This window comes from Piliocolobus tephrosceles, chromosome 10 (genome assembly GCF_002776525.5).
Source record: "Piliocolobus tephrosceles isolate RC106 chromosome 10, ASM277652v3, whole genome shotgun sequence".
Classification (NCBI taxonomy): domain Eukaryota; kingdom Metazoa; phylum Chordata; class Mammalia; order Primates; family Cercopithecidae; genus Piliocolobus; species Piliocolobus tephrosceles.
The window spans coordinates 10,294,274-10,314,578 of NC_045443.1; the positions used below are offsets into that span (position 1 = coordinate 10,294,274).

Sequence of the window (20,305 nt, forward strand, 5' to 3'; positions counted from 1 at the left end):
TAGTAAAATGGATTATGTGTGGAAATCAGTCCTCTGGAGCAAGTGTATCCTGATGAAAAAGATAAAACGCTTTTTTTTTCTTGTTGTGTTTGTTTGTTTGTTTTGAGACAGAGGCTCACTCTGTTGCCAGGCTGGAGTGCAGTGGCACAATCGCAGCTCCCTGCAACCTCTGCCTCCCGGGTTCAAGCAATTCTCCTGCATCAGCCTCCCGTGTAGCTGGGATTACAGGCATGCACCACCACGCCCAGCTAATTTTTGTGTATTTAGTAGAGATGGGTTTTCACCATGTTGGCCAGGATGGTCTCGATCTCTTGACTTCGTGATCCAGCCACCTCAGCCTCCCAAAGTGCTTTTTGATAATTTTGAAAAACGATGGAAGCATATTAGAATGAAAACAAACTGAGGATGTGCTTTTGTCTTTGTATATTCAAATATTTTTTCTCATTAAAAATCAGAAAGGCCAGGTATGTTGGCTCATGCCTATAATCCCAAAACTTTGGGGGGCCGAGGTGGGAAGATCACTTGAGGCCAGGACTTCGAGGCAAGCCTGAGCAACATAGTACAACCCTGTCTCTACAAAAAGCTTAAGAAAAAATTAGCTGGGCGTGGTGGAGTGCACCTGTAGTCTTAGCTATTTGGGAGGCTGAGATGGGAGGATTGCTTGAGCCTAGGACTTCAAGGCTGAGTTGAGCTATGATCTAACCACTGTACTCCAGCCTGGGCAACAGAGCAAGACCCTGTCTCTGAAAAAAAAAAGTATACACACACACACACACACACACACACACATGTTAATGAGATAGCACAAATGAGAAAAACTCTGCTCTTTGATCTCTGAGTACATCTCTGTAGATACATATTTCCTTCACTCCAGGTTTTGCCAAAGATACTTGGGCAAAGAAAAAGCCAGTAGACCCTCTAATAGGGTGAATATGGTTATGCCACCTACTGGGCTTTCTAATTTTGGTGGTAGTTAATATGTAACCAGCTGAAATTTTCATTATCGTCACTGTCAGGACTAAGGGAAGCTTAAGTGTTCTCTTTCCCAGGACAATGTGCACGAAGTGTACAATTGGTACAATTAGTACAATTGGTACAATTGAATACATTATATTCAGTTCCTGAGAAGCACTACAGCAATACAAGGGGAAATTTGTATTCTATTTATTTTCATTAAGGCCCATCTACCTCCTAATCCTAATTTCTCTCATTTCCCAAACATTCCTTGCTTGTTCTTAATGTTATATGTTTTCCTGTATTTTGCTCCTCTACTTTCTTTTCCATGAACTATCTTTTTCCCTTCCTTTTTTTTTTTTCTCTCTTTACCCCTTTACCTCAGCTTTCTAGCAGTATTTGCTAAATATTTCAAAACTGTATAGAACTTGTTCAAATTGTGTGCTTCCTTTTCTGTCAAGAACTTGCTATTCAGGTAACCCGATTGGTGATTTTTCCTGGAAATGCTGATGGATGCTGTTCCTATAGCAAAACCCAGAAGAGAGATGAAATAGATGTCATCCTCAGCCATTAGGATTCAAACTATAAAAATTAACTTACACTGGTAGGGTAAGGATCAGAATGTTAAAGCTGTGTTACACCTAGCATCTGGCATGAAACTACCTCAGGAAGGTGAGACCACAGATGTTATTGCCCCACTATTGGCATGAAAGCTCGGGCTCAGAGCAGTTAGAACTGAGTTACCCAGAACCACAGAGCTAAGTTGGAAGTAGGGCTCAGGTGTCCTGGCAACTAACTGGTCCAGTTATTTTTTCCCTCAAGCTCGTTTTCCCTCTCCTAAAGAATATGAGGCTCTGTCATGGTGAAAGGGGATTTTAATGATACTTTCCTCTTTATCTGTGATTATAATGAATGTGGCATCTCTCCCATTAAGGATCATTCCTCCACCACATTCTTTTTTTTTTTTTTTTTTTTTTTTTGAGACGGAGTCTCGCTCTGTCCCCCCGCCGGAGTGCAGTGGCCGGATCTCAGCTCACTGCAAGCTCCGCCTCCCGGGTTTACGCCATTCTCCTGCCTCAGTCTCCCGAGTAGCTGGGAGCTGGGACTACAGGCGCCCGCCACGTCGTCCGGCTAGTTTTTTGAATTTTTTAGTAGAGACGGGGTTTCACCGTGTTAGCCAAGATGGTCTGGATCTCCTGACCTCATGATCCGCCCATCTCAGCCTCCCAAAGTGCTGGGATTACAGGCTTGAGCCACCGCGCCCGGCCTCCTCCACCACATTCTTAATACATCTGCTGCATGCATCCGTCAGAGACCTTCCTCGGGGATCATCCCTTCTCACTCGAAAAAGCTCAACCTCTCCCCTGTCATTTGCATCTCCCACTCAGCATTTTTAGAAGCAATATTTCATTCAAACTTGTTCAAGTTTATCTCCACCTAAAGAAATATTCCTCTCACCCTGGCATCTCCATCAGGTACTGCCCTGTTGTTTTTCTCTCCTTCAGACAAACTGCCAAACTGGCTCTAGTTCCTCACATCCCCCACCCCCCTCAGCAAGCTTCTGCCCACACTGGCACTGAAACAACTGAATCCCAATGTCCTTGTCCCTAAACCCAGCAGAAAAAAAAAAAATCAATCTATTATTTGATTTCACAGCAGCACTTGGCATGGGTAGCCAGGAATTTATCAATAACAACCTTTATAAATCATCATCTTTGCAACTTATGATGAAGCATCAAACGAATATTATTAACATTAATCCTTCCTATTTTAAGTCACTAATCCGAGTAAATACTCACTTATTTCTAGCGCCTTAGAAATCATTTAAATTATGTTACATTTTGAATCAATACATTATAAAATCATATAATCATTTGTAATAATTTTTTTAAATGTTGTGTGCTATTAACATTGATGCCTTGATAAAAAGTCATGACCACTCTGGTCTAGTAGTAATCTTCTGTTGACTATTCTCTTACTAAAGCGGTCCCTTCCTTGGGACTCAGAGACCTCACACTCTCCTGCCTGTGTTGCTTCCTCTCTAACTGGCCCTTCTTGCTCCATTTGGGTGCTCCTACCCATTGTGTAGACAAGATCTTTCCCTCTAACTCTGTCTTGGGCTCTTTTTCTCTTTTCGTCAACATCTTCTACCTGGGTATTATCATCCATTTCCATGGCATCAGCTTTCCCAATAAACTGATACATCCATAGTCTCTCTAAGTACAGCAGATCTCATCAAGCTAGTGGCATTCAGACTGCTGTAACTTTAACCAAAAATAAGGGATTTTGTACATGTTCAATAAGCAGTTCCCAATGTAACACTGTAGTCACATTTTCACAGTTGTGACCTAGGACACTTATAGTAAAGGATACAGATGATTGAGACAGAAATAGTATCAAAGAAAAATAAGGTTAGGATATAGGTTTTAATGCTGTAACAAACAGACCTCAAAATGCAATGGCTTAACTAAGAGAACGCATTTCTCTGTCACATGAAGGTCCCAAGTAGAGTAGCCTTTTGATGACTCAAGTGCTCAGGCTGTGCCTTGTTTGTGGTTCTGCCTTCCTTAACACATGGCTTCCATCTGATGAGCTACAGCAGTACCTATCACTACAGTCAGCATGTCCACATTGCAGCCTGGGCAAGGAAGAAAGGGGAAGCACAGAACTGTACCTTCCTTTTTAAGTCATGAACTGAAAGTTGCATGTATCACTTCCACTTGCCCTCCAATCACCAGAACTTAGTCATACGCCATACCCAGCTTCAAGGGAGTGGGTTAAGAAATAGAAGTCTGCACCCAGCAAAGGATCAGGAGTTCTATTATTAAAGCAGAATTGGAGAAGTGGTAACAGGAACAACCACCAGCCTCTGCTGCATGTATATGAAACAGATGTTTCCCAAATCACTATTCTCACTTATTCTGTCTGGTACATTGTATTTTTCATTATACTCTATTTCATTTTTTTAAATCCTGGTCGTGACTCTCAGGTCATGATGTTATAACCCACTTAGATGGTGATACCATAATCTGAAAATTATTACCTATATTATGTCTAATATTGGTCACTCGAAGTATGGCTAGCCTAAATTGATCTATGTTGTAAGTATAAAATTCACACCAGCTTGTGAAAACAAATTATGGAAAAAAAGTCTTTAAGATATCATTAACAATTTTGTATTGGCTAAATGTTGAAATAATCATATTTTGGATATATTGGATTAAATAAAATAGACTATTAAAATTAATTTGATGTTTCTCTTTATGTAGTTACTAGAAAATTTAAAATTACACAGGGGGTTCACATTATATTTCTAGTAGACCACACTGCTCTAAGCTCAGCATTCAAATGTCAAACTCCTGTGAATATTAATATGTGAATATCCCACAGACACTTACGTCATCTTCCCAACCCTCAGCCCTTTTGTCCTCCTTCTGCTCCCACCAATCTGTGTTTCTTCTGTTTCACCCACTCAGCTAAAGGCAACACAATTCACTCAGTGACAAGCCAGGAAAATGGAAAGACACATTTTCCTTTATTCCTCCATTCATATATTCACTGAGCACTATAATTACCTCTTAAATGTGATATAAATCTGAAAGCTCTTTTCAATACCACCACAATACCATAGTTCAAAATGCCATCAGCTTTCACCTATATTATTACAACAACTCCCATCTGGTCTTCCTGCATCCTGGATCACCTCTTTCTAGCGGCCCTTTCAAATTTCAATAAGAGCAAGCTTTCCAGGAAACAAATCTGAAGTCAATCCACTGATTACTCCTCTGAAGACCTTAATATTGTCGACAAGTTCCTTTCTGATTTGAAGCATCAGAAAGGAGTATTTCCTCCATACCAAATACTTTTCATTTCATGCATGTGCCATGATTCTTCTCCCTCCCAGACCTTTGCATCTGTCATTCTTTATGCTTAGAAAGCTCTTTTCATCTCCTTGTTCTTCTAGACAACCACTACTCATATTTCAGATCTTAATTTACATTTTGCTTTCCCTCAAAATTTTTTTAAAAGGTTCCAAGTCTGGGTTATGTGCCCTTTCTATGTGCTCCCAGAGCATCCTGAACTTCTCCAATAATATGTTTAGCTACTGTATTTTATACAGTAGTTGTTATATTGTATTTTATACTGTATTTTATACAGTAGTTGTTTCTCTGTTTTTCTGGTTTTGCCTCCACAAGAATGTAAAAACCTTTAAGTGCCTGTTTTCATACTTATTTGACCACTCTATCTCTAGAATCTTGCATGATGTCTAGTCCTAGTAGGATCAAAAAATACTTACAAAGCAACTGAATAGCTACATGAATAGATGGATGAATAAATGCATGGATGGATGGATGGACTAATGAAACTGTTTATATACTTAAAGTTTGCAGAGGAGTATCATATTTGGAAGGCAGTAAGGAAGTTTGTGTAGTTGATGGTAAAGGCAGTTGGGAAGTCTGTTAGGCACAATAGGTCAAAATTTGTTTTTGAAGTCCTATTACTTCACCTTTCTTTGTTTCACTTTATTAAAACAGGAAACTCTTTTCTATGATCATTCTTCCAGGGCCTGGCTCTTCATCTTCAATCCAGTAATATCACTAATGTCAAAAAGCTACTGGTTTAATTCATGTCATTCTCAAAGAGGACTACAGAATTCTGATGTGGCTTCAAACATTTAGGGTAGGCATATCTAATGGAGAACTTGCAGCCACGCTGACTTGTAGTGAAATATCTATTTTGAGCCTGCCCAGTGTTGCTTAAATTGTAGTCTCCCTTGCCAACTATTCATACAAGAGATGTGAGAAGCACCATAAAAGGCGTTGTGAGGAGTTGTGGGGGAGTGAGGGAGAGAAGAGGTTGAAAAGTTTATTAGCTGCTTTACGGTAAAACCCAGAGAAAGTGACCTCTTATGGGAATGTGGCTTTAGCCCCCAGGGATTCTATTTAGCCCGCCAGGAATTAACTTTGACTGTAAATAGGCCATCAATGACCTTTCCAGAGAATGTTCAGAGATCTCAACTTTGTTTAGAGATCTTGTGTGGGTGGAACTTCCTGTTTGCACACAGAGCAGCATAAAGCCCAGTTGCTCTGGGAAGTGTTTGGGACCAGATGGATTGTAGGGAATAGGGTACAATACAGTCTGGTCTCCTCCAGCTCCTTCTTTCTGCAACATGGGGAAGAACAAACTCCTTCATCCAAGCCTTGTTCTTCTCCTCTTGGTCCTCCTACCCACAGATGTCTCAGTCTCTGGAAAACCGTGAGTTCCACACAGAGAGCATAAAGCATGAATCTAGAGTCCTTCATTTATTGCAGATTTTTCTAGCATTCCTTTTTCTTTCCTATGATACTGTCGCCTTCTTATCTCTAAGGTTCCTTCCAGATTTTATAAATCTGGTTTACTCATGACTTGCTTATTTTTCATTATTCTTCCCCAACTCTCTGAATCTCTAATATGCAAAGCCTTCCTAAGGAATGTCAGAAATTTTTAGTTTTTTTTAAAAGAATAATATTTAGATTTTCCTGTTCATATTGATCTACTTGAGACCATGCTATTTATCTTTTCTTACTTCCTCTTTCTTAAGGGTCCATTTTCTATTTTATAAAAATAAAGACAATTCTCTCCCACAAGCAAACATGGAATAATGCCCTGGAGTGTAATAATCTGTAGACTGCCAAATAAAGGAACAATTTGAAATACTGGTGTTGATATTGAAAAAGAAAGAGATTCTAATGTCAGAAGAGCAAATCCTTTTGCAGATGAGGTGGTGATGAATTCTTTGTTTCAACACAACTAAAGGAGGAGCTAAAGGAAATACCAGCTGATGAGTGATGAGAAGCAATTCTTGATAATAGAGTACTAGGTGATTTTTAGCATGTAATGCAGAAGTTGCAAGAAGTGGTAACAGTGATGCGATTGTTTTACCTGCCATTTACTTACTTTTATGTGAACCATTCTTCTTAGCACTTATATCTACACAAAACAAAATAGTAACAGAATTAATGTTAGATCTTGTTTAATTCTTGCAATAGGGACTATTCATTCATGGATACATAAATTCACTGGGGGGAAAAGCAGTTCGTCATTCTCATTAAAGATGTGCTTCAAAAGTATTTTAATTTTATATCTAATATGTATGAATCATATTTTGTAATGTATTTATTTTGTTTTGATCAGTTATATACAAGTATTTTTTAAAATAGCTCAATCAGAAGGAAATGTTTAATATTTATAAATGTATGGTCACATTCTATTTAAAAGAGGAGTTAAAGTTAAATTTACCTATCCACATATGTTACATATATATGTATTTATGTATATGTCTACATATACGTATATATGTGAACATGTGTATACATACATGTATGTATAGATGCTTGATAATAAAGAGGTAAGGATAATTCACAAAATTTTTTTAAATATAAAAATTTAGGATAAACTTCTGTATGGTAATTGGCATAGAAATTCAAATTAGAAAAGGAAAAAAGAAGAGAAAGATATTATATATTAGATCATTAAAAGAATTTTTAATGTATTTTCAAATAGTGATAGTAGGTACCTTATACTATAGTGTTTATTATTCCATGAGAAAATTGTAAAGTTAATCTAAGTATTAATTTAAAATATCATCAAAAATAATATCTTTTGCTATTATTTAAAATCATGATAAAAATATGTTTACTTGAAAATATGTAAGGAGCGCACAGTGTCCAAAAATTATTTTAGGAGTTCTGTGAGTAAAAATGTATAAAAACTACAGGATTAATCTTAAATTATGTCAGGGTACTGAGAAAGTTTCTGTACTTCACATGAGTTACCAAGGTCTAAAGTCAATCACCAGAGGACCGTTTTTGTGTGGAGCCATTGTCTGATCATGAGCTGAAAGGCAAATATTTAAAATGCAAACATCCATGGTTAAGTAACACTCTTAAGACTTTATTAGCTGCTTACCACAACTGAGACTGTAAAGCAATGGCTCACTTTCTTTGAGGCTCAGATTCCATATTTGTGGAGTGGGAGCAAGTACTTACCATACAATTTTCATAGGGCTGCTGAATGTGTGTATATGTGTGTGTGTGTATGTGTGTATATATATTTTAATGAGAATTCTATAATTTGATTAGCTTTTGTAATGTCCACATGACTGAGAGCTTACTTACTTTTTACAGCAACTTGAAGGTAAAATAGATTTATAACATGAACAAATGTAACTACATATTTTTATTTGAATTCAGATGTTCAGAAATTGTTCCTTAAAGTGAAACATGCCTACAAATTTTAATCTGTTAATACCTACCTCAAGTAAAATGTTCACTGCCATGGCATGTGAAGGAAAGAGGAAATAATTCTTATGCATGGCCTTCAACAGCCAAATTTCATGCTCATCAGTATGTCTTCTCTTGGTGTAGAACTGATGATGACAATTATTATGATGGGAAAAAGTGCTGTTAATATCAATGCCTCTCTTCCTTCACTTTCCTCTAACTGAACTGTCTCTTTCCCAGGCAGTATATGGTTCTGGTGCCCTCCCTGCTCCACACTGAGACCCCTGAGAAGGGCTGTGTCCTTCTGAGCTACCTGAACGAGACAGTGACTGTAAGTGCTTCCTTGGAGTCTGTCAGGGGAAACAGGAGCCTCTTCACTGACCTGGAGGCAGAGAACGATGTACTCCACTGCGTCACCTTCGTTGTGAGTGTGGCTGTTCGACTTAATATACTTGGTTATTTTAGTCAGAGTCATAGGGATCTAGTATTCTGTCAAGATGAGGCTTTGGGAGGCTGGTAAGAACTTCAGGAAAGAATCCAAATGTAGCAAGCTAAGTATAGAAATTGAGGAGCAATGCATGACTCTCCAGCCATGGGAGACAAATTTTTACAGGCACACTGAAAATCCACTTAATAATCAAATAGAAACCCTACTAGCCAGACAGGAAAAAAAAAAAGAAAATGTGACTTCTTAAAATTAAGATGGAAAAAATGTTAATAAAGCAAACTAGGCCAAGGCTCAACATGAGCCACCAGTGGTGGACTGACGGGAACACATCACTCCACACTACTTCTAAGAGTAAAAATTGTAGAAATTGCCCTGAGCAAAGGTATAATATCTCTTCAGAGTTGTCTACATGTGAGATGCTTACAGCCTAGTGTCAGTAAAATACGGGTTTTTTTCCATAGCCTTTACAACACGCTTCGACCATGCCCTTTTAGCATGTAACATCAACCTGGTAAAGCTCAGTGTATAAATCAAGACTTTTTTTCTGAGCTGTATGAAGATGTGAATCTCATTTATGACTTCTCTTTACTGATGTATTTTCCTCCACCTTGTGTCCTGTCTCCCCATTTGTAAAATGGCAGAAGTGATTCCTGTCCCTGACAACTTTCCCTGCTGAGAACAAGGGAGTGAAGTTAAGTAAGAAGGGCAAAATCTCCAGAGAAGAATGGAACAGCAAATAGGGGAGACCTGCGGGTGCTGAATGGGGTTTCAGGATCTGTCCTATATTTCAGGTCCCAAAGTCTTCATCCAATGAGGAGGTAATGTTCCTCACTGTCCAAGTGAAAGGACCAACCCAAGAATTTAAGAAGCGGACCACAGTGATGGTTAAGAACGAGGAAAGTCTGGTCTTTGTCCAGACGGACAAATCAATCTACAAACCAGAGCAGACAGGTAGGAAGAAGCCTACAGACAGAACAACTTCAAAAAGGAAAGATCTTCTTCCCCTGGATGTTCCTCAGGCGAAGTTCCTATAATCTTGGTTCCTTGATAGCTTGTCTTACCAGCCTACAGGCCTACTTTGGGTTTGGGGCTCATGAAAAATATTTCTGTTTCAGTGAAATTTCGTGTTGTCTCCTTGGATGAAAACTTTTACCCTGTGAACGAGTTGGTGAGTTTTCTATTATCTACATAAGATGATTATCTGTATAAACAGGCTGGGAACCTGATTTCTGTGTTGGGGGAAGACCAGGGAGAGAAAGAATCTGGTATCACTAACAGTAACTTCTGGCATTACAACAGCACAAGATCCTAATCTAAAACATCATTCCAGGTAAAGAAAGTAGGTAATTCTTTCTGTCTTGGTGCTGGTACTCAGTCAGTTGTCACACAATTATTTTTCAGATTGTTCTTAATTAGGACAATTAGAAAGCTACATTAAATAACAGACACAGATAAACCCTCAAAGAACCTAAGCTCCAAAGACATTTAAAAGATTTAGACTTTTTCTATACATACCTACCAAAATCTTCACTATAAAGGAAAGTCAGGGTAATTAATTTGTTCCTCAAGACTAACCCTTGGTATCTGTGATAAGAAACAATTATTTCTATTGTAATGCAGACATCGACCCAAAGTCTTCATTTTTCTCTCCCAAATCAACTTCTTCACATTTTCTTATCTCAAAAAGAGGCAACTCTTCTCTTCTAGCTCCAAAGACAAAAGATTATGGCCTAGTCCTTGTTTCTCTTTCTCTCATACCCACATCCACCTCACTGGAAAATCATGTTGGCTTAAAATATATTCAGACAATTTCTCATCATCTGAACTACTGCTGCAAGCTAGTCCTAGCCAATATCATCACTAAACAAGATCATTGCAGTAACCTTCAAAGTGGTCTCCCAGCTTCTACTTTCACTCCTCTATCTAAAAGGAGGCACCACTTCCATCACTCTGTCAGCCTAACTCTGCTTTGTTTTTCTATTGGCACTTACCACCATCCTATACATATTGGTTTTTAAAAATCTGCCCATTTCTATTATAACATAAGCTCCATTAAAGCAGGCACATTGTTCTTTTGTGCGTGGTTATATTCTCAATACCTAGAATGATACATAGCACATGAGAAGTTACTTAATAAATATTAGTTTTAAAAAATGAGTAAACATTGATAGTAGCTCCTTTATCAATGTTTATTCATTTTTAAAAGTAATATTTATTAAACTAATATTTATTAATGAAATATGTCCATTCCTCCTCATTCTTAGAACTACCTAAGAATTCTAGGACCCATCTTAATGATTACATCTGAACATATTTACCTATAGTTACATAAGTGTTTATTTCTTAACCTGTAAAATTGCATAGCAAAGGACTGATCTTCACTAGGATGTTATAAGCACTTAAGAAAGGTTAATAAATCCATTTTTAGTAAATGGCACTTTACATGTATATTTGTTGCTGAAGGCCTAGTAAGTTTTTAGCATTTATTAATTGCTTAAAATAGATTAATGAAAAGTTCTATAAAATTTAATCTGGAATATTCCTGTATTTCACTACAGAAGGAATTATTCTACATAAAACTAATTTAGATTTATTAATTTTTTTATTTTTTAATTTTTGTGGAAACATAGTAAGTGTATGTATTTATGGGTTACATAAGATATTTTAATACAGGCATGCAGTGCATGATAATGATTATGGATAATTATTATCATTATCCATATCATTATCCATGATATGGATAATGATGATTATCATGCATTGCATGCCTATATCAATAAATGGAGTACCCATCCACTCAAACATTTGTTCTTTGTGTTACAAACAACCCAATTATACTTTTAGTTATTTTTAAATGTACAATTAAATTATTTTTTACTATACTCACTCTGTTGTGCTAGCAAACACTAGCTGCTTTGCTTATAAATGAGATTTAAGAATATTTGAAAATAAGTATAAACTTCTTTTTTCTTTTGTCTTTCAGATTCCACTAGTATACATTCAGGTAAGCAACATGAAACATTCCATATTAGAAGGAAAGCAATACATATAGGGAAAATGTTCTTATTTGAGAGGTTTTTACACTATCTCAGAAACTTGTCATTAAAGGAGAAGTCTTCCAACTCCCATAGAGCTAGATGGCTCTAACTAATCTCCTCTCCTCACCCTTTACTACTACCCCATTTGTCCTTTTTGTAGATAACTTAGGGTTTCCATAGATATCCTTTATTAGCTCCAATGCTCCAGGTGCTTTTGTAAGTTATAATTAATTCACTCATAGGATCCCAAAGGAAATCGCATCGCACAATGGCAGAGTTTCCAGTTAGAGGGTGGCCTCAAGCAATTGTCTTTTCCCCTCTCATCAGAGCCCTTCCAGGGCTCCTACAAGGTGGTGGTACAGAAGAAATCAGGTAGAAGGACAGAGCACCCTTTCACCGTGGAGGAATTTGGTATGGATCATGAAAAGTCATCGAACATGATTTTTCTTCATATTTAAACTCTTAGAGCCTGGAATTTAAGCTCATTTGGAGTCTTTCCATTTCCCATGGGTGACATTGGGCTTGGAGTAGAACTAATTACACCTAAGTCCAACGAGGACATCGGTGATTTGTGAATAGGACTTCACATAGCTTGGTTATTTTCTGTAGCAATATTTAATACCAATCCCCAAAATTAAAACATTATTGTTTTAACTGAGTTTTCCATAACTAAGCATACAGTGATCTCTCATAGTCCCTCAACTGAAATCTTCATTTGAGAGGAGGGTGGATAAGACTATATTGGAGAGCAGAGCTACCTTTTTCAGAGCCCTAAAATATTATTAGGGAACCGTTACAGGGAACTTGAAAATGTGAATTCCCCCAAAGTTGAAAACCAATCACCAACCTTCTTTATCACCAATCAACAGTTCTTCCCAAGTTTGAAGTACAAGTAACAGTGCCAAAGATAATCACCATCTTGGAAGAAGAGATGAATGTATCAGTGTGTGGCCTGTGAGTTCATTTTTAAAAAATCTTTTGTGGGGGATTATTTAAAAGAGACTCATTATTTGGGATACTTAGCTACTCTCTCTAGGAGCAGAGGCAACACAAAAATTTTAAGTGCTTTGACAGCATCCTCCTTTCTAGAATGTTATTCTCCTGTTGCTTTTCTATTTTTCCTTTTTATTTTCTGTCACGTTCTTATCAGCATTATTCTATTATGAGGTAAGAAACTGTTTCTAGAGAGGTTATGCTAATAGGATTGATTCTGAAAGTGACAAAATTGCACACATACACAAACACACACACACACACACAATGGGAAGGGTGGATAGTGTTGAAGGGTATTGGCTCTGCCTTAACCAAAAATAACCAAACATAATTAACACATGGCTATAGGGGAAATTCAATCATCAACAGATCATTTACCTGACCTTGCATGCTTACTGGAAAAATCACTTAGATTCAGAATTTGTAGAGATAGGCATACAACTGAAATCTCATCTAACTTACTGGTCAACCTAAGGCTGGTCTACATACCTCTCTGCACTGATGTTTTTACTGAGGAGACTGAATGTGATCTCTCAAGACAGTCTCTTCCAACCTTGAAAACTTTTGTGTCCTGGGTCTTATGCTCCTAACCTTGGTGGCACACAGTAGCAGTAGCAGAAAGAGCAGGTATAGTGAAGGAATCAGTCCTGCCCAAAGATCACACATGTAATACACCTGCTATTCAGCTGGGCCCCTGCTCCAGTTCTGTCTCACAGTAACGGCCAAGTTCCTGGTTCCTCATAACTGGTGTGATCTCGTAAATAGAGATACAGAGGACATTCTCAAATAGGAAAGGAGACAAATGCACTTGGAAACCCAGAAATCGTCTGTGACATATTTATGACACAATCCCACTTTTGTAAAAAAGTAAACAAGGAAAACTCGATATAGAGATGGCTGCACACGGGGAGAGGATGATGGAAGAAGAGACACTACCGTACTAATAGGTTGTATTCCTCAGTAGACTTGAGGGTGTTTGTTTCTTCTCTTTGCTTTTTTGTTCTGCTTTGTTTTGTTTGTTTCATTTTGCTTGTATTGCTTTTTCTTTTAAGTACAGGTTTAAGTTTTATAATAAGGAAGTTTTTTAAGATAAAGCTAAAAAAATCAAGAAAAAAAGAAATAATAAAAGAAGAATCTAGTAAATTTCAGTATGTTGCAATGGAGATTTCTATAAGAGCAGTTAGTGACTCTTATCTTCAGTATTGTGTGAGCCCGCAGAGAGCAGAGGGAAGTACAGTGGAGGAAAAATATACTGTAGGTAAAAGGGAGATATGAATAGCTAGAAAATGGGGAGGTTCAGTGTCTGCTCTGATTCCTTTGGGAATGTTCTCATGACAGATACACATATGGGAAGCCTGTCCCAGGACATGTGACTGTGAGCATTTGCAGAAAGTATAGTGACGTTTCTGACTGCTTTGGTGAAGATTCACAGGCTTTCTGTGAGAAATTCAGTGGACAGGTAGGTTGAACACTGTTTTTTCTAGAGAATGACAATAAAGGCATTGTTGAAAAGCAGTGAGTTGCAGCATTTTTCTGATGCAGGAAGAGAACAATCTAGAAGAGAATTCCATGTTGGCTATTGTAATTTTTCAAAAAAACCATGAACTGAGCACAATGGGAATTATTTATTTCTTGTAATTGCCCATTGTGAGTGTTTCAGAATGATAGACGCCGAGCCATCCGAAGCCTCCATGGGCATTCATTTCTACAAAGGAAGGAGAAAAACCATACACCTCTTAACTGCCTTAGCTGGCCAGGGCATCAGTTCTGCTCTCTCTTTGAGCAAGAACCTAACACATGGCCCCACCAAGATGCCAGACAGGTACAGTCCACATATGGGAGGCCACTTCCCAGCCACAGCTGAATATTATGGAGGAGGAACCAGACTTTGATGAGGAGTTCTAATGGTCAAGAGCAGATGTACTGTGTATTTCAAAATAGCAAATGGACAGGACTTGAACTGTTTCCAACACATAGAAATAATAAATACTTCAGTTGGTAGGCATCCTAAATACCGCGATGGGATCATTACACATTTATGCATGTAACAAAATATCTTGTGTACCCCATAAATATGTATAAATATTATGCATCCTTTGTACAAAAAAAGATTACTCTCCAAATTTTAAGACATTTCTGTCGCATTCTATCTAGGGAATTTCAGATACCAAGAAATACATCTGTCAATTATACATGAGACATTGTTGTGAAATTTAATATTTAGTTGCTAGAGAATATTTATCATGTCCTCGTCATAGAAAATGCCTACATGATGTTGTACCCCCACAAAAATCACACTAGGTTAACTGACCAATGATCTATTTAGTATAATATGCATTGTATTTTTGTATTTTATTTTCTCCCTTCTTAGCTAAACAGCCATGGCTGCTTCTATCAGCAAGTAAAAACTAAGGTCTTCCAGTTGAAGAGGAAGGAGTATGAAATGAAACTTCACACTGAGGCTAAGATCCAAGAAGAAGGAACAGGTTTGTGTACTACATGGATGTAAGAGAAAAAACAGTAGACATTGATTTTCTTAGCCAAATAATGAATTGTAAGTTGGGGGGAGGTAATAGAATTTTAGAGATATCATTCTTCCCAAAAAGAACGTATTTTTTTCTTCTTTTCCAGTAGTGGAATTGACTGGAAAGGAGTCCAGTGAAATCACAAGAACCATAACCAAACTCTCGTTTGTGAAAGTGGACTCAAACTTTAGACAAGGGATTCCCTTCTTTGGGCAGGTGGAGTATTTTCCAGTTCACTCACCGTTACCTAATTAGCACAATAGTTATGGTTTCTGCTAAAACCATGCCTGGTTAATGTCATCATTTAATATAACCAAAGGTATAAAATATCACCACGGTTGATTAGTATAACCAAAGGTATAAAACTACATAAAAATAGATTTATTCTTCTGTAAATTTGTATATGAAATGTATGTAGTGGTCCTAAAGCCTCATTAAAATTAGTAGAGATTTTCCCCTCCTTTTGAAACAGCATCGTACAAGTCACACAATCTGCTTCTCATGGTTTACCAGGCAGTCTCAGGTTTTTATGACATTTTCTCACAAGAATCTCAACATTCATGCTGACCAGTTTCATTATGATGCTAACACTAACTTTGTATGGAAACAGGTGGGTAGGTGATTTTAATTTTTACTTTGAAGTAGTAAAGATTCTACAATAATGTTTATTTCATGGATAGTATATTTACACTATTTTTCTATAATAACAAGTATATTTCTAAAACAGTGAACATGGGGTAAAACACTGCTATTTAAGGTTCTCAGGTTTTCGAATTTTGACTTTTCATAGTATCTACCAAAAAAAATCTTCTCTTACAATTTTTCTATTGTCAGCAGATGTACAAATGGATCTTTATGACTCTAGAAGTCTGAGATGACAGTTACATGTGCCTCGATGTGTATTTACTGTGTATCATTTTCTTAATGTAAATGTTATAGGATTTCAGCTATGAAGGGTGTAAAAGAGGCATAAATTCAACAAAGTAGCCTACATTCTGGAAGGCTTCGTTATGTCATGACACCAAAATGTATTCAACTTCCTAAAATGAAAGGGCAGCTCATTTGTAAATTTCTCAGAAAGATAGTGTACTCTTTAAGTATATTTTATTGCTGTTAAATATCCTATTTGTCAGAAGAGCCTCTAGCTAGAAGAAAATCAGAATTATGTGCCTATTCTTGTCTTTGTACATGCAGCCAACATTTCATTGGCAAACTTAGATTTTGTAAATCAATTATGGGTACTGATGGGGGTCAGCCTAGTGTTCTTCCTGCTACCAAATGTAGCTTATACTGAATAAGAATCACCACCTTTACAATCTGAACTGGACTACTCAACTGCTGACACAATATTAGCAGTAAATTAGCTTTGGCGACTTATTTAATACTGTGTGCCTCTTTCCAATTTTACCTTTTTCACTTGGGAAGTCTGCCATAAAATCTGCCTGCCTTCCGAAAGGCTGAAGATCTAGGTTGAGAAGCAGAGACCATGTCTAAGACAGCTAGAGAAACACACGGGACAATGTATTGGCAGTTGTTTACTTGTGCACTTATGAGACTTCAGACACTAATCTATAGGAAGTTAATGGTCCACCCCAAAATAGGTGTTTGGGGCACAAATAAATTTAGTTAATAGATTTAGATATTTCATTATCATATTACTCTAGTGCTCTGTGACTCTCTAAGAGTTATATATAATAATACACAGCACTTCCAAAATATCTAGAATACATCTTTCAGGTCACTGTTGTTATTATCTCTATCACTGTCTATCCCTTCACACTGCTCTGTTTTTCTTCTTAGGACTGGTTACTACTAAATTAGTGTATGTTATATATGTATTTATTTAGCATCTGTCTCTTTCACCAGACAGTAAGCTCTGTGATGGAAGAAACTTTGTTTTTTTGTTTGTTTGTTTGTTTGTTTGTTTGTTTGTTTTTCACTACTGTGTCCTCAGTGCCTAGAACCACGTTCAACATAGAGGAGGCATTTAAAAATGTGATAAAATGAATATGTTTGGTGCCTATTAGTTATTACCGATATAACTCATCCATAGTTTTTAATCTTCAGGTGCGCCTGGTAGATGGGAAAGGCGTCCCTATACCAAATAAAGTCATATTCATCAGAGGAAATGAAGCAAACTATTACTCCAATGCCACCACGGATGAGCATGGCCTCGTACAGTTCTCCATCAACACCACCAACGTTATGGGTACCACTCTTACTGTTAGGGTAAGTTTGGAAAGAAGTTACCAATAACATGAAGTAGCCTTGAAAACAAGGTTGCAACCTAAGGGTGATAAAATTTCCAAACTGTGTTTAGTTCTATGGAGAGAAAAAACTGGCAATTAGAAACCAATTTAAGGTTAACTTTTTTAAAGTTTATGAAAAGAAAGCAGTATATTGTTGTGATTAAAAGTGCAGGTTAGACTTTAACAGTGTTGCTGGGAACGTAAAATGGTGCAGCCACTATGAAAAACAGTATAGTAGCTCCTGAAAAAATTAAAAAATAGAATGACCATATGATCCAGTAATCCTACTTCTGGACATATATTCAAAAGAATCGAAAGCAGGGTCTTAAAGAGATGTTTGCACACCCATGTTCATGGCCCCACTATCCACAATAGCTGAGAGATGGAGGCTACCCAAATGTCCATCAAGGGATGAACAGGTAAACAAAATGTGGTATATAAATACAACAGAATATTATGCAGCCTGAGAAGGAAAGGAAATCCTGTCACATGCTACAGCGTGAATGACCCTTGAGGACAGTATGGTAAGTGAAATAAGCCAGTCACAATAAGACCAATACTATATGATTCACTTATATGGGGGTTTCTAAAGTAGTTAAAGTCATAGAAACAGAAAGCAGGATGGTGGCTAGGGCTAGGGAAAGAGAGAAATGGGGAATTGCTCTTATTGGTATTTAGGTTTAGCTTTACAAGATGAAAAGTTCTGGAGATCTGTTGCACAACAGATATACTTACCACTGCCAAACTGTACACTAAAGAATAATGAAGATGATAATTTTATGTTGTGTGTGTGTGTGTGTATGTGTATAATACTTTTTTGAAAAGTGTGAATTCCAGGATCTGAATCAGATAAAGTGGTTAAAAATACTGGCTCAACCCTATTTTAAGGAATTAACTAAAACCTCTATGCTTCATTTCCTTATCTGTAAAATGATTGCTGTATTAACACCTAACTCTTGGGGTGGTTGCGAAGATTAAGTGAAATAATACATATTGAAGCACTTAGTAAGCCCCCTTTAACTGTTAGATACTTTTACTATAAAAGCCTATTCTAACATAATTAGCATTTAGTTTTAAAAATGTATACTCCAAAAATTATTACCTTACTTTATTTTGTTTTGCTATTCTAATTTTCTCCAGATGACCTGTTCATACCAATATAACTTGGTCAGTATAACATGCAGTCCTCTATTGATCAAGAGAGACATAAACATGTCTATAGATACATGGATATACAATACATATTCAATATATATTACATAATCATGGTAATGGAAAACCCTGCCTCTTTAGAGTCCTTACGTTGTTATAGAGAAATAAACAATGCATTGTGTTTATTTAGCTTTAATAGATGGCATAAAAGCACCTACCTCTAATAAACTCAAATTTGAACGTTTACTCATTTCAAAAAGTGTCTTGAATGCCTTCTACATGCCAGGCACTGTGCCAGTCTTGACAATGAAATTATTATTTCTACATGCTCCCTGTTTGGAGTGATCATATATGTGTTGTCACCAAAATATATATTAAGATATGAACAACATGTTTTGCTCAAGGATTCACTAGTGCTATTGGGAGCTGGGGATGAAGGTAGAGGAAGCCTGGAAGGAGCTAAGGAATAACTTCTACAGGAAGGAAAGTTAGAAATGTAACCCAAATAGGGCCTCTGAGGCATTAGAATCCAGACCGCAGGGAGTATTAAAAATAATCAGCCTAGGCGGGGCACAGTAGCTCACACCTGTAATCCCAGCACTTTGGGAGGCTGAGGTGGGTGGATTGCTCGAGGCCAGGAGTTCGAGACCAGCCTGGGCAACGTGGTGAAACCCCATCTCTACAAAATATACAAAAAATTAGCTGGGTGGGGTGGCATGCACCTGTAGTCCCAGCAACTCAGGAGGCTGAGTGGGAGGATCACTTGAGCCCGGGAGGCAGAGATTGCACTGAACCAAGATCGTGCCACTGCACTCCAGCTTGGGCGACAGAGCAAAACCCTGTCTCGAAAAAATAACAATAATAGCAATCAGCCTAAGACAGCCCAGAAGAGGTAGACTTCAGCTAATTCATCAGTTCAGCCCTTTTTTTTTTTGAGACAGAGTCTCACTCTGTCGCCCAGGCGGGAGTGCAGTGGCCGGATCTCAGCTCACTGCAAGCTCCGCCTCCCGGGTTTACGCCATTCTCCTGCCTCAGCCTCCGGAGTAGCTGGGACTACAGGCGCCCGCCACCTCGCCCGGCTAGTTTTTTGTACTTTTTAGTAGAGACGGGGTTTCACCGGGTTTGCCAGGATGGTCTCGATCTCCTGACCTCGTGATCGGCCCGTCTCGGCCTCCCAAATTTCTGGGATTACAGGCGTGAGCCACCGTGCCCGGCCCAGTTCAGCTCTTAAACCAATGCTTTTTACCAATGTCTTCTCAGACCCCTAAAGTTACAATATTTTATTTATTCATAATACCCACTCAAAATCCACCCTAAAAGAGGCAGCTGCTTTCTGAAAGCACAGTTCTTCCATTTCTAGAGATTATTTACTCTCCTCAATGAAGTTTCACAGCTCCAGTGTCTCTAACTGCACAGGTAAAGCAGCCAGAGAAATTTCAGGCAAGCTAATCAGAGCAAAGGATGCTTCTTTTTATCCTCTTAAGAAATATACATCTCCTCCCAACTACATGTACATCTACAAATATCTCAATAAAAATTTCAATTAAAAATTACTTAAAAAATAAAAAAAAATAAAAAATAAAAAATAAAAAAAAAAAAAAGAAATATACATCTCAATCCCAGGAGGCTCCGCAGTGTAAAGTCACAAAGCACGCCTGCATTTAAAGCAGAGAAACAAAATACG

General features: G+C 37.6%; 1 protein-coding gene across 1 annotated transcript in view; it reads left to right on the top strand.

Moving 5' to 3' along the window:
• The first annotated feature begins 5,954 nt into the window (after nucleotides 1-5,954).
• The window catches only part of LOC111526637 (alpha-2-macroglobulin), a 46,900-nt gene continuing 32,549 nt past the window's right edge, over nucleotides 5,955-20,305 (top strand). Inside the window, exons 1-11 of the mRNA XM_023192438.2 lie at nucleotides 5,955-6,210; nucleotides 8,457-8,640; nucleotides 9,456-9,615; nucleotides 9,780-9,832; nucleotides 11,648-11,668; nucleotides 11,945-12,113; nucleotides 12,572-12,656; nucleotides 14,034-14,154; nucleotides 15,067-15,181; nucleotides 15,327-15,436; nucleotides 17,288-17,449. Coding sequence (XP_023048206.1) covers nucleotides 6,125-6,210; nucleotides 8,457-8,640; nucleotides 9,456-9,615; nucleotides 9,780-9,832; nucleotides 11,648-11,668; nucleotides 11,945-12,113; nucleotides 12,572-12,656; nucleotides 14,034-14,154; nucleotides 15,067-15,181; nucleotides 15,327-15,436; nucleotides 17,288-17,449 — 1,266 coding nt within the window. The 5' untranslated portion in view covers nucleotides 5,955-6,124. The remainder of the gene's footprint in view (nucleotides 6,211-8,456; nucleotides 8,641-9,455; nucleotides 9,616-9,779; nucleotides 9,833-11,647; nucleotides 11,669-11,944; nucleotides 12,114-12,571; nucleotides 12,657-14,033; nucleotides 14,155-15,066; nucleotides 15,182-15,326; nucleotides 15,437-17,287; nucleotides 17,450-20,305) is intronic.